Genomic DNA, 12,935 nt, shown 5'->3' on the forward strand with positions numbered 1-12,935 from the left:
ATAATGCTAAGTGATGATTTAGTATAAATTTCATGAGGCATGCACATATATCTATCTAATAATAGTAATAATACTGATAAGATAACAATAATGATAATGATAAATAACAATATTAATAATTTCTCCGGCTTTCTATCAGGCTGTTCAGCATCGTCATGATCTTTCTCAGTTCTTGGTCTACAGTCTGTGGTCTAGAGGGGGGTCTTGGGTCAGGTATAAAAGCACGGTTCTGTTGTCGGTTTTGTAAAGGGGGGTGGGGGACATTGGTGGTCCTGTTTGGGCTCCCAATGGTAGGGGGGGTGGGAGGGCTGCGTCTTTTGGCAGTGTTTATGAGGTTTCTTGCGAAGACCCACATCCGCTGTTTGAGTAGATGTATTTCGTCATAGAGGTCCCTTGTGTTGATGTTTGGATGATGGGCCAGGGAGACGTTGGGGAGGACAGAACATCTCGTGTCGATCTCCCTGTTGGTGTTGTGGACTCTCTCCACACTGCTCTCTCCCTCCAGGCTCACTTTACTCTCTCGCTCTCTCCACACTGCTCTCTCCCTCCAGGCTCACTTTACTCTCGCTCTCTCCACACTGCTCTCTCCCTCCAGGCTCACTTTACTCTCTCGCTCTCTCCACACTGCTCTCTCCCTCCAGGCTCACTTTACTCTCGCTCTCTCCACACTGCTCTCACCCTCCAGGCTCACTTTACTCTCGCTCTCTCCACACTGCTCTCTCTCTCCAGGTTCACTTTACTCTCTCGCTCTCTCCACACTGCTCTCACCCTCCAGGCTCACTTTACTCTCGCTCTCTCCACACTGCTCTCTCTCTCCAGGCTCACTTTACTCTCGCTCTCTCCACACTGCTCTCTCCCTCCAGGCTCACTTTACTCTCTCGCTCTCTACACACTGCTCTCTCTTTCCAGGCTCACTTTACTCTCTCGCTCTCTCCACACTGCTCTCTCTCTCCAGGCTCACTTTACTCTCTCGCTCTCTCCACACTGCTCTCTCCCTCCAGGCTCACTTTACTCTCTCGCTCTCTCCACACTGCTCTCTCCCTCCAGGCTCACTTTACTCTCGCTCTCTCCACACTGCTCTCTCCCTCCAGGCTCACTTTACTCTCTCGCTCTCTCCACACTGCTCTCTCCCTCCAGGCTCACTTTACTCTCGCTCTCTCCACACTGCTCTCTCCCTCCAGGCTCACTTTACTCTCGCTCTCTCCACACTGCTCTCTCCCTCCAGGCTCACTTTACTCTCTCGCTCTCTCCACACTGCTCTCTCCCTCCAGGCTCACTTTACTTTCTCGCTCTCTCCACACTGCTCTCTCTCTCCAGGCTCACATTACTCTCTCGCTCTCTCCACACTGCTCTCACCCTCCAGGCTCACTTTACTCTCGCTCTCTCCACACTGCTCTCACCCTCCAGGCTCACTTTACTCTCGCTCTCTCCACACTGCTCTCACCCTCCAGGCTCACTTTACTCTCGCTCTCTCCACACTGCTCTCTCCCTCCAGGCTCACTTTCCTCTCTCGCTCTCTCCACGCTGCTCTCTCTCTCCAGGCTCACATTACTCTCTCGCTCTCTCCACACTGCTCTCTCCCTCCAGGCTCACTTTACTCTCGCTCTCTCCACACTGCTCTCTCTCTCCAGGCTCACTTTACTCTCTCGCTCTCTCCACACTGCTCTCTCCCTCCAGACTCACTTTACTCTCTCGCTCTCTCCACACTGCTCTCTCCCTCCAGGCTCACTTTACTCTCTCGCTCTCTCCACACTGCTCTCTCCCTCCAGACTCACTTTACTCTCTCGCTCTCTCCACACTGCTCTCTCCCTCCAGGCTCACTTTACTCTCTCGCTCTCTCCACACTGCTCTCTCTACCTCCAGGCTCACTTTACTCTCGCTCTCTCCACACTGCTCTCTCCCTCCAGGCTCACTTTACTTTCTCGCTCTCTACACACTGCTCTCTCTCTCCAGGCTCACTTTACTCTCTCGCTCTCTACACACTGCTCTCTCTCTCCAGGCTCACTTTACTCTCGCTCTCTCCACACTGCTCTCTCTCTCCAGGCTCACTTTACTCTCTCGCTCTCTCCAAACTGCTCTCACCCTCCAGGCTCACTTTACTCTCGCTCTCTCCACACTGCTCTCTCCCTCCAGGCTCACTTTACTCTCGCTCTCTCCACACTGCTCTCTCTCTCCAGGCTCACTTTACTCTCTCGCTCTCTCCAAACTGCTCTCACCCTCCAGGCTCACTTTACTCTCGCTCTCTCCACACTGCTCTCACCCTCCAGGCTCACTTTACTCTCTCGCTCTCTCCACACTGCTCTCTCCCTCCAGACTCACTTTACTCTCGCTCTCTCCACACTGCTCTCTCTCTCCAGACTCACTTTCCTCTCGCTCTCTCCACACTGCTCTCTCTCTCCAGACTCACTTTACTCTCGCTCTCTCCACACTGCTCTCTCCCTCCAGGCTCACTTTACTCTCTCGCTCTCTCCGCACTGCTCTCTCCCTCCAGGCTCACTTTACTCTCTCGCTCTCTCCACACTGCTCTCTCTCTCCAGGCTCACTTTACTCTCGCTCTCTCCACACTGCTCTCACCCTCCAGGCTCACTTTACTCTCGCTCTCTCCACACTGCTCTCACCCTCCAGGCTCACTTTACTCTCGCTCTCTCCACACTGCTCTCTCTCTCCAGACTCACTTTACTCTCGCTCTCTCCACACTGCTCTCACCCTCCAGGCTCACTTTACTCTCGCTCTCTCCACACTGCTCTCTCCCTCCAGGCTCACTTTACTCTCGCTCTCTCCACACTGCTCTCTCTCTCCAGGCTCACTTTACTCTCGCTCTCTCCACACTGCTCTCACCCTCCAGGCTCACTTTACTCTCGCTCTCTCCACACTGCTCTCTCCCTCCAGGCTCACTTTACTCTCGCTCTCTCCACACTGCTCTCTCCCTCCAGGCTCACTTTACTCTCTCGCGCTCTCCACACTGCTCTCTCCCTCCAGGCTCACTTTACTCTCTCGCTCTCTCCACACTGCTCTCACCCTCCAGGCTCACTTTACTCTCTCGCTCTCTCCACACTGCTCTCTCCCTCCAGGCTCACTTTACTCTCGCTCTCTCCACACTGCTCTCTCTCTCCAGGCTCACTTTACTCTCTCGCTCTCTCCACACTGCTCTCTCTCTCCAGGCTCACTTTACTCTCTCGCTCTCTCCACACTGCTCTGTCTCTCCAGGCTCACTTTACTCTCGCTCTCTCCACACTGCTCTCTCTCTCCAGGCTCACTTTACTCTCGCTCTCTCCACACTGCTCTCTCCCTCCAGGCTCACTTTACTCTCGCTCTCTCCACACTGCTCTCACCCTCCAGGCTCACTTTACTCTCTCGCTCTCTCCACACTGCTCTCACCCTCCAGGCTCACTTTGCTCTCTCGCTCTCTCCACACTGTTCTCTCCCTCCAGACTCACTTTACTCTCGCTCTCTCCACACTGCTCTCTCTCTCCAGGCTCACTTTACTCTCGCTCTCTCCACACTGCTCTCACCCTCCAGGCTCACTTTACTCTCGCTCTCTCCACACTGCTCTCTCACTCCAGGCTCACTTTACTCTCGCTCTCTCCACACTGCTCTCTCTCTCCAGGCTCACTTTACTCTCGCTCTCTCCACACTGCTCTCACCCTCCAGGCTCACTTTACTCTCGCTCTCTCCACACTGCTCTCTCCCTCCAGGCTCACTTTACTCTCGCTCTCTCCACACTGCTCTCTCTCTCCTGGCTCACTTTACTCTCGCTCTCTCCACACTGCTCTCTCCCTCCAGGCTCACTTTACTCTCTCGCTCTCTCCACACTGCTCTCTCCCTCCAGGCTCACTTTACTCTCGCTCTCTCCACACTGCTCTCACCCTCCAGGCTCACTTTACTCTCGCTCTCTCCACACTGCTCTCTCTCTCCATGCTCACTTTACTCTCTCGCTCTCTCCACACTGCTCTCTCTCTCCAGGCTCACTTTACTCTCTCGCTCTCTCCACACTGCTCTCACCCTCCAGGCTCACTTTACTCTCGCTCTCTCCACACTGCTCTCTCCCTCCAGGCTCACTTTACTCAGTTCAGTTCAGTTCAAATGCTTTATTGGCATGAAAGTTTACAGAGAACCATATTGCCAAAGCTTACATAGCAAAAAGGTACAGTTTTCCAACATTCTGTAGGTGTCAATCGATTTGACATTTGTTGGGTATATACAATATTACTTTTAAACAATATTAATTTTAAACAGTCTTTCTACTTCATTTGGTACGTTCAATATTAATTTTAAACAGTCTTACTTTTAAACAGTCCTCAGGTTGTGACATGTTGTTACATATTTAGCCCCAAGGTATGGTCTGTCTCCTTCTCCTAGGACTAATCTCAATTTTGACAGATCATCCAATTCCTTGAAATCTGGGGTTGTTTGGCTTAGCTTGTTGAATAATATGTTTCTTGATGTGTTGAATTTTTCGCATTTTAGGAGGAAATGCATTTCTGTTTCAACCTCGCCAGCCAGACATTGATCGCATATTCTATTCTCTCTAGGCTGCCAGGATTTCTTGTATCTGCCTTTTTCAATTTCCAGTTGGTGGTCGCTTAGTCTGTACCTGGTGAGGGTCTGTCTCTGTTTTGTGTCTCTGATGGTCGTGAGGTAGTCTGCCAGTTTATATTCTCTTTTTAGGGCCCGGTAACATTCTAATCTGCTTTGGTTTTCGGTTATTTTGTTCCAATGTTCCAGGTAGGTTTCTTTGCATTGTTTAATGATTTGGTTCACTCGGATTGGTGTTTGGACGGCTGTGTTGGTCTGGGGCTGGTCAGGGTCCGGCTGAGTACTTAGTTTCAGTAGCAGCTGACTCAGGGGACTCTTTTCTGGGTTTAGCTCTTGGGTCTGAAAGGCTTTGAAATGAAGGGTGTCTGGGGAGCTAGATTTGAGGTGATTTAGGAAGTTTAGTGCTCGTTTTTGGATGTTTATTATCAGTGGGTATCTGCCTAGTTCGGCTCTGCATGCATTTGTTGGCGTTTTTCTTTGGGTGCGAAGGATGCTTCGGCAGAATTCTGCATGTAGGGCTTCTATTGTGTGTTTTTCCCATTTAGTGTAGCTTTGGTGATTTAGCGGGCCCCATACTTCACTACCGTACAGTGCAATGGGCAGGATTATGCTGTCAAAAATTTTGAGCCAGATTTTGATTGGGATTTGGATGTTGTAGAATTTTCTTTTTATTGCATATAGGGCTCTTCGGGCTTTTTCTTTTAGTGCATTCACTGCTATGCTGAAGCTCCCTGATGCTGTAATAGTTAGACCAAGGTAGGTGTAGCTCATAGTGTGTCCTATAGTGGTATCACTGAGGGTAAACTGGTATTTGTTTTCCTGACATCTGGGTCTTTTCTGAAAAATCATGATGTTGGTTTTCTTTAGATTTACTGTTAGAGCCCAATTTTGGCAGTATTTGTCGAGTAGGTCTAGTTGTTGCTGTAATCCCTGTTCTGTGGGAGACAGCAGAACCAGGTCGTCCGCATAGAACAGGGACTTCACTTCTCCATCCAGGAGACGGAGACCTGGTGACTCGCTTTGCTCCAGCATGTCTGCTAATTCATTTATGTATATGTTGAACAGGGTCGGGCTCAAATTGCAGCCCTGCCGGACGCCTCTTCTCTGGGTGAAGAAATCGGTGCGTTTGTCTCCAATTTTGACCCCGCATTTGTTTTTCAGATACATTGATTTAATAAGGTCATAGACTTTGCCCCCTATTCCACACTGAAGAAGTTTATAATAGAGCCCTTCGTGCCATATAGAAATCGGTGCGTTTGTCTCCAATTTTGACCCCGCATTTGTTTTTCAGATACATTGATTTAATAAGGTCATAGACTTTGCCCCCTATTCCACACTGAAGAAGTTTATAATAGAGCCCTTCGTGCCATATAGAGTCAAAGGCTTTCTTGAAGTCGATGAAACAGGCGAATATTTTCCCATTTTTTGTTTGGTGTTTATGTTTTTCAATGAGGGTGTGAAGGGTATAGATATGGTCGGCGGTGCGGTGTTTTGGAAGAAAGCCTATTTGGTTTTTTCTGAGGATATTATGTTTGTTAAGAAAATCAAGTAATCTACTATTTAGAATACTGCAGAATAACTTCCCTAGACAACTGTTGACACAGATGCCGCGGTAGTTATTTGGGTCTGATTTGTTTCCACTTTTATATATGGGGGAGATTAGTCCTTGGCACCAGATATCGGGAAAACAGCCTGAGCGTAATATGATGTTGAATAGTTTGAGTATCGCACCCTGCATCTCCATATTGCTGAACTTTAGCATTTCATTTTTGATGTTGTCTGGGCCACAGGCTTTCTTTAGGTGGAGAGATTTTGTTTTTGTGGCCAGTTCTTTCCATGTGATTGGGGAGTCTAGAGGGTTTTGGTTGTCTTTAATTGTTGCTTCTAATGTGTGGAGTTTTTCTGTGACCTGATGTTGACTTGGGTTTGTTTTGTTTTTTGGGATGTCTTTGTAGAGGTTTTCAAAATGTGTTCTCCAGATGTTGCCATCTTGGATTGGTAATGCTTGCAATTGTGTTGTACTCAGGTTATTCCACATTTCCCAGAATTGTTTTGGATTGGTGGAGTTTTCAATTTCTTCGAGTATTTTGTGGGTATAGTTTTGTGTTTTGTTCCTAATGGTGTGTTTATATCTTTTGAGGGTTTCATTGTATCTAGTACGTAGGTCCGGATTGTTTGGTTGCCGATGCTTTTGGTTTGATATTTTTCTCAGGTCTTTTCTGGCATTTTTGCATTCGTGGTCAAACCATTTCATATTTTTATTTTGTCTTTTGTGATGCTTCCTCTTCTGTTTCACGAGGTCGGCTTTTACAGCTGCCTCATGGAAGATCATATTTATATCCTCTATGGCCGTGTTTACACCATCTCTGGTGATCTCATATAGATTTTCTTTAAATTTTGAAATTTTACTTGTGAGATCAGGTGAATTTAGTGCTGTGATGAATTTATCTCCACTGTCTGGGGCCCATCTGTATGTCTGGTTTATTTTATGTAGCTTACTGTGTTCCTTTTTTGTGTCTGTAGTTTGGGCAGAAAGTTTAAGGTACACATTTATTTGGTTATGGTCTGAGAGGGGGGATTGTTGCCTGACAGTGAATGCGTTGATATCGCAGGGGTCCAGGTCAGTGATTGTATAGTCCACCACACTAGACCCAAGAGTTGAGGAGTATGTGAGTCTCCCTTGGGAGTCCCCTCTGAACCTACCATTAACTATGTACAGGCCTAAGGCTCGGCAGAGTTGCACTACCTCCCTACCGCTTTTGTTTATTTCACGATCAAGGTTGTTCCGATTTGCGATGGCTGGTGTGACATCTAAAGGGGTCTGGCCAAACACATGGTTGTTTCCCTGTGGGTCTATGAAGTCAGGTTCACAACCGGTCCTTGCATTTAGGTCCCCACATATTATCACCTTTCCTTGGGCCTGGAAATGGCTGATTTCCATGTGGAGAGTATCAAATAACTCCTCTTCGAAATATGGCGAATCTATTGGAGGTATGTAGATCGCACATAAGTAAACATCTTTTTTTGCTATTCCTATATTTTTATCTAGTTTTAGCCATACGTGTGATTTCCCCTGTTTTACCGGTGAGATGTGTTTGTCCAGTTCTCCCTTATACCACACCAATATTCCCCCGGAGGTTCTGCCCTTGCGTGTTTTAGTGTTCTTTACTGAGGGCACAATGATTTCATGGTACATTGGAGGACAGTGGGTCGGCATGTCCTTTTGGCACCATGTTTCTGTTAACACAATTATATCAATGTCTTTTATAGCTTTTAGGAATTCAGGGTCTGTACTCTTCATCCCAAAAGTTGAGGAGCGGAGGCCCTGGATATTCCAGCAGCTTATGTGGAAAGAACGCATTTATATAGTTCAATAAAACGAAATAAAATGGACCTATTTTGTGGGATGAGTGTGGAAACACTATTTTCTATAATGCTAAGTGATGATTTAGTATAAATTTCATGAGGCATGCACATATATCTATCTAATAATAGTAATAATACTGATAAGATAACAATAATGATAATGATAAATAACAATATTAATAATTTCTCCGGCTTTCTATCAGGCTGTTCAGCATCGTCATGATCTTTCTCAGTTCTTGGTCTACAGTCTGTGGTCTAGAGGGGGGTCTTGGGTCAGGTATAAAAGCACGGTTCTGTTGTCGGTTTTGTAAAGGGGGGTGGGGGACATTGGTGGTCCTGTTTGGGCTCCCAATGGTAGGGGGGGTGGGAGGGCTGCGTCTTTTGGCAGTGTTTATGAGGTTTCTTGCGAAGACCCACATCCGCTGTTTGAGTAGATGTATTTCGTCATAGAGGTCCCTTGTGTTGATGTTTGGATGATGGGCCAGGGAGACGTTGGGGAGGACAGAACATCTCGTGTCGATCTCCCTGTTGGTGTTGTGGACTGTCTCCACACTGCTCTCTCCCTCCAGGCTCACTTTACTCTCTCGCTCTCTCCACACTGCTCTCTCCCTCCAGGCTCACTTTACTCTCGCTCTCTCCACACTGCTCTCACCCTCCAGGCTCACTTTACTCTCGCTCTCTCCACACTGCTCTCTCTCTCCAGGTTCACTTTACTCTCTCGCTCTCTCCACACTGCTCTCACCCTCCAGGCTCACTTTACTCTCGCTCTCTCCACACTGCTCTCTCTCTCCAGGCTCACTTTACTCTCGCTCTCTCCACACTGCTCTCTCCCTCCAGGCTCACTTTCCTCTCTCGCTCTCTCCACACTGCTCTCTCTTTCCAGGCTCACTTTACTCTCTCGCTCTCTCCACACTGCTCTCTCTCTCCAGGCTCACTTTACTCTCTCGCTCTCTCCACACTGCTCTCTCCCTCCAGGCTCACTTTACTCTCTCGCTCTCTCCACACTGCTCTCTCCCTCCAGGCTCACTTTACTCTCGCTCTCTCCACACTGCTCTCTCCCTCCGGGCTCACTTTACTCTCTCGCTCTCTCCACACTGCTCTCTCCCTCCAGGCTCACTTTACTCTCTCGCTCTCTCCACACTGCTCTCTCCCTCCAGGCTCACTTTACTCTCTCGCTCTCTCCACACTGCTCTCTCTCTCCAGGCTCACTTTACTCTCTCGCTCTCTCCACGCTGCTCTCTCTCTCCAGACTCACTTTACTCTCGCTCTCTCCACACTGCTCTCTCTCTCCAGGCTCACTTTACTCTCTCGCTCTCTCCAAACTGCTCTCACCCTCCAGGCTCACTTTACTCTCGCTCTCTCCACGCTGCTCTCTCTCTCCAGGCTCACTTTACTCTCGCTCTCTCCACACTGCTCTCTCTCTCCAGGCTCACTTTACTCTCTCGCTCTCTCCAAACTGCTCTCTCCCTCCAGACTCACTTTACTCTCGCTCTCTCCACACTGCTCTCTCTCTCCAGACTCACTTTCCTCTCGCTCTCTCCACACTGCTCTCTCTCTCCAGACTCACTTTACTCTCGCTCTCTCCACACTGCTCTCTCCCTCCAGGCTCACTTTACTCTCGCTCTCTCCACACTGCTCTCTCTCTCCAGGTTCACTTTACTCTCTCGCTCTCTCCACACTGCTCTCACCCTCCAGGCTCACTTTACTCTCGCTCTCTCCACACTGCTCTCTCTCTCCAGGCTCACTTTACTCTCTCGCTCTCTCCACACTGCTCTCTCTTTCCAGGCTCACTTTACTCTCTCGCTCTCTCCACACTGCTCTCTCCCTCCAGGCTCACTTTACTCTCTCGCTCTCTCCACACTGCTCTCTCCCTCCAGGCTCACTTTACTCTCGCTCTCTCCACACTGCTCTCTCCCTCCAGGCTCACTTTACTCTCGCTCTCTCCACACTGCTCTCTCCCTCCAGGCTCACTTTACTCTCGCTCTCTCCACACTGCTCTCTCTCTCCAGGCTCACTTTACTCTCTCGCTCTCTCCACACTGCTCTCTCCCTCCAGGCTCACTTTACTCTCTCGCTCTCTCCACACTGCTCTCTCCCTCCAGGCTCACTTTACTCTCGCTCTCTCCACACTGCTCTCTCCCTCCAGGCTCACTTTACTCTCGCTCTCTCCACACTGCTCTCTCCCTCCAGGCTCACTTTACTCTCTCGCTCTCTCCACACTGCTCTCGCCCTCCAGGCTCACTTTACTCTCTCGCTCTCTCCACACTGCTCTCGCCCTCCAGGCTCACTTTACTCTCGCTCTCTCCACACTGCTCTCTCCCTCCAGGCTCACTTTACTCTCGCTCTCTCCACACTGCTCTCTCCCTCCAGGCTCACTTTACTCTCTCGCTCTCTCCACACTGCTCTCGCCCTCCAGGCTCACTTTACTCTCTCGCTCTCTCCACACTGCTCTCACCCTCCAGGCTCACTTTACTCTCTCGCTCTCTCCACACTGCTCTCGCCCTCCAGGCTCACTTTACTCTCGCTCTCTCCACACTGCTCTCTCCCTCCAGGCTCACTTTACTCTCGCTCTCTCCACACTGCTCTCTCCCTCCAGGCTCACTTTACTCTCTCGCTCTCTCCACACTGCTCTCTCTCTCCAGGCTCACTTTACTCTCTCGCTCTCTCCACACTGCTCTCTCCCTCCAGGCTCACTTTACTCTCGCTCTCTCCACACTGCTCTCTCCCTCCAGGCTCACTTTACTCTCGCTCTCTCCACACTGCTCTCACCCTCCAGGCTCACTTTACTCTCTCGCTCTCTCCACACTGCTCTCTCCCTCCGGGCTCACTTTACTCTCTCGCTCTCTCCACACTGCTCTCTCCCTCCGGGCTCACTTTACTCTCTCGCTCTCTCCACACTGCTCTCTCTCTCCTGGCTCACTTTACTCTCTCGCTCTCTCCACACTGCTCTCTCCCTCCAGGCTCACTTTACTCTCTCGCTCTCTCCACACTGCTCTCTCTCTCCAGGCTCAGTTTACTCTCGCTCTCTCCACACTGCTCTCTCTCTCCAGGCTCACTTTACTCTCGCTCTCTCCACACTGCTCTCTCCCTCCAGGCTCACTTTACTCTCGCTCTCTCCACACTGCTCTCTCCCTCCAGGCTCACTTTACTCTCGCTCTCTCCACACTGCTCTCTCCCTCCAGGCTCACTTTACTCTCGCTCTCTCCACACTGCTCTCTCCCTCCAGGCTCACTTTACTCTCTCGCTCTCTCCACACTGCTCTCACCCTCCAGACTCACTTCACTCTCGCTCTCTCCACACTGCTCTCACCCTCCAGGCTCACTTTACTCTCTCGCTCTCTCCACACTGCGCTTCCCCGCCGGGGGTACTTCACCCTCTTATTTATTCCGCTCTGCATTCTCTCTCCTGCTTCACTTTATCCTCTCATTCTCTTTATGATGTGCTCTTTCTCTGGGGGCTCTTTACCCTCTCACTCTCTTCACACTGCTCCCTCCCTCCTAGGGCACTTCAGCCTCTCATTTTCTCCACACTGCGCTCTCTATGGGGGCACTTGCCCCTCTAACTGTCTCTGCACTGCGCTCTCCCTGCACGATCACTTTATCCTCTCAGTATCTCCGCACTGCATCCTCCATCTGGGGGCACTTTTCCAGTGGAGTCCTTGCCCCTGGTGAGCAAGCAACGTCTGTGCCCCAGCAAGGGGACAGCAAATGTGTGTGTCTCTGTCTCTGTCTCACTCTTGTCTCTCTTTCTGCCCCTCTCTCTCTCTCTCTCCCATGCACCAGCGAGAGGGCGGCACCTTCAGGAGATAGCGATTGGGGAGAAACAAATAATAAGTTCCTGTCAGGGCATTTACCCATCGGCTCATCGAACACTGATTGCATCTCTCTTTGTCTGTCGGACTCTCTCTGTCTCTCATTCTATCTCTGTGTCTGTCTCCCTTTCGCTGCCTCTGTCCCTGTCTCTTGCTTTCTCTCTCTCTGTCTCGCTCTCTCTTTTTCTCTCTCTTGCTCTTTCTGTGTCTCTCTCGCTCGCACTGTCCCTTTCTCTCGTTCGCTTTTTCTCTCACTCTTTCTCTGTCTCTTTCTATCAATCTGAGTAACTTTGGTCCCCTCCCCCCAGGCTTCAATCAGACCCAGCTCCTGTACTTCTGGCACGCAATTGGGTTTGAACGGAGGGATCAAAAAGAAAATAGATTAAACCTACCATGGTCATCAGGGCTCCTCCTTGTTGTCTCCTTCATCTTCGGGGGAGGGTGAGGGTGACCACCATGAGTTGTGGTGGGATTCCACTCTCCCTTTGCTCCAGAGAGAGACCGAGAGTGTCAGAAACAGGCTCCTTTCGGTCAGCCTCTGATCTGACACACACACAGATTCCGAAACTCACTTCTGCAGTTCACTTGGCAGTTACTGAATTCCCCTGTCTGCTCCCACACAAGGGGACGGGCGGGGGGGTGGGGGGGTGCTCCTGACTGCTTTAATAGTTTCAAACTGTCTTAGTATTCAGTGAGAACGAGAGGACTGGGCGGGGGAAGGGACAGCAGATCAGCCTGAGGGGGACTTTCGACAACCAACCGAAGAGGACCCCACGGAGCTCACTGCCGTGTGTGGCCTCCGGCTGGGAGGCTGTGGTGTGAAAGGTTAGCCTGTGACACATACACCATTAATACAGCGAGGGTGTTGCCATGGAGCCTTGTAGTTTTCTCTCCGACGGAACAAGGTGTTGGTTATGACAAGGCCATGTTCTAAGCATTTTGTCAGGAGGAGGGTTCATTGGAGTTGATTTTCCCTACCCCCTCTCTGCCGATCACACCTCTCCAGAGGTCTGTGTCCTTTCCAACTCTGGCGTTGAAGTCGCCAAGGAGGATCAGCTTGTCGCCCGTTGGGACTCGGGACAGGGATTGTTCGAGGCTGGAGTAGAATTCCTCTTTGGTCTCGTCTGTGGCTTCCAGTGTTGGGGCGTACGCACTGATGACCGTAGCGCACTGGTTCCTGGCTAGGGTGAGCCATAGAGTCATGAGGTGTTCGTTTATTCCAT

The 12,935-nt window shown here is 50.1% G+C and overlaps 1 protein-coding gene across 1 annotated transcript in view; it reads right to left on the bottom strand.

Moving 5' to 3' along the window:
- LOC147119534 (uncharacterized) overlaps positions 1 to 12,509 on the bottom strand; it is an 88,877-nt gene extending 76,368 nt beyond the window's left edge. The window contains exon 1 of the mRNA XM_085985107.1: positions 12,105 to 12,509. Coding sequence (XP_085841233.1) covers positions 12,105 to 12,113 — 9 coding nt within the window. The 5' untranslated portion in view covers positions 12,114 to 12,509. The remainder of the gene's footprint in view (positions 1 to 12,104) is intronic.
- Positions 12,510 to 12,935: the final 426 nt, after the last annotated feature.

The sequence above is a fragment of the Somniosus microcephalus genome, chromosome 4, assembly GCF_052327205.1.
Source record: "Somniosus microcephalus isolate GS21.2 chromosome 4, FLI_Smic_1.0, whole genome shotgun sequence".
NCBI classification, from domain to species: domain Eukaryota; kingdom Metazoa; phylum Chordata; class Chondrichthyes; order Squaliformes; family Somniosidae; genus Somniosus; species Somniosus microcephalus.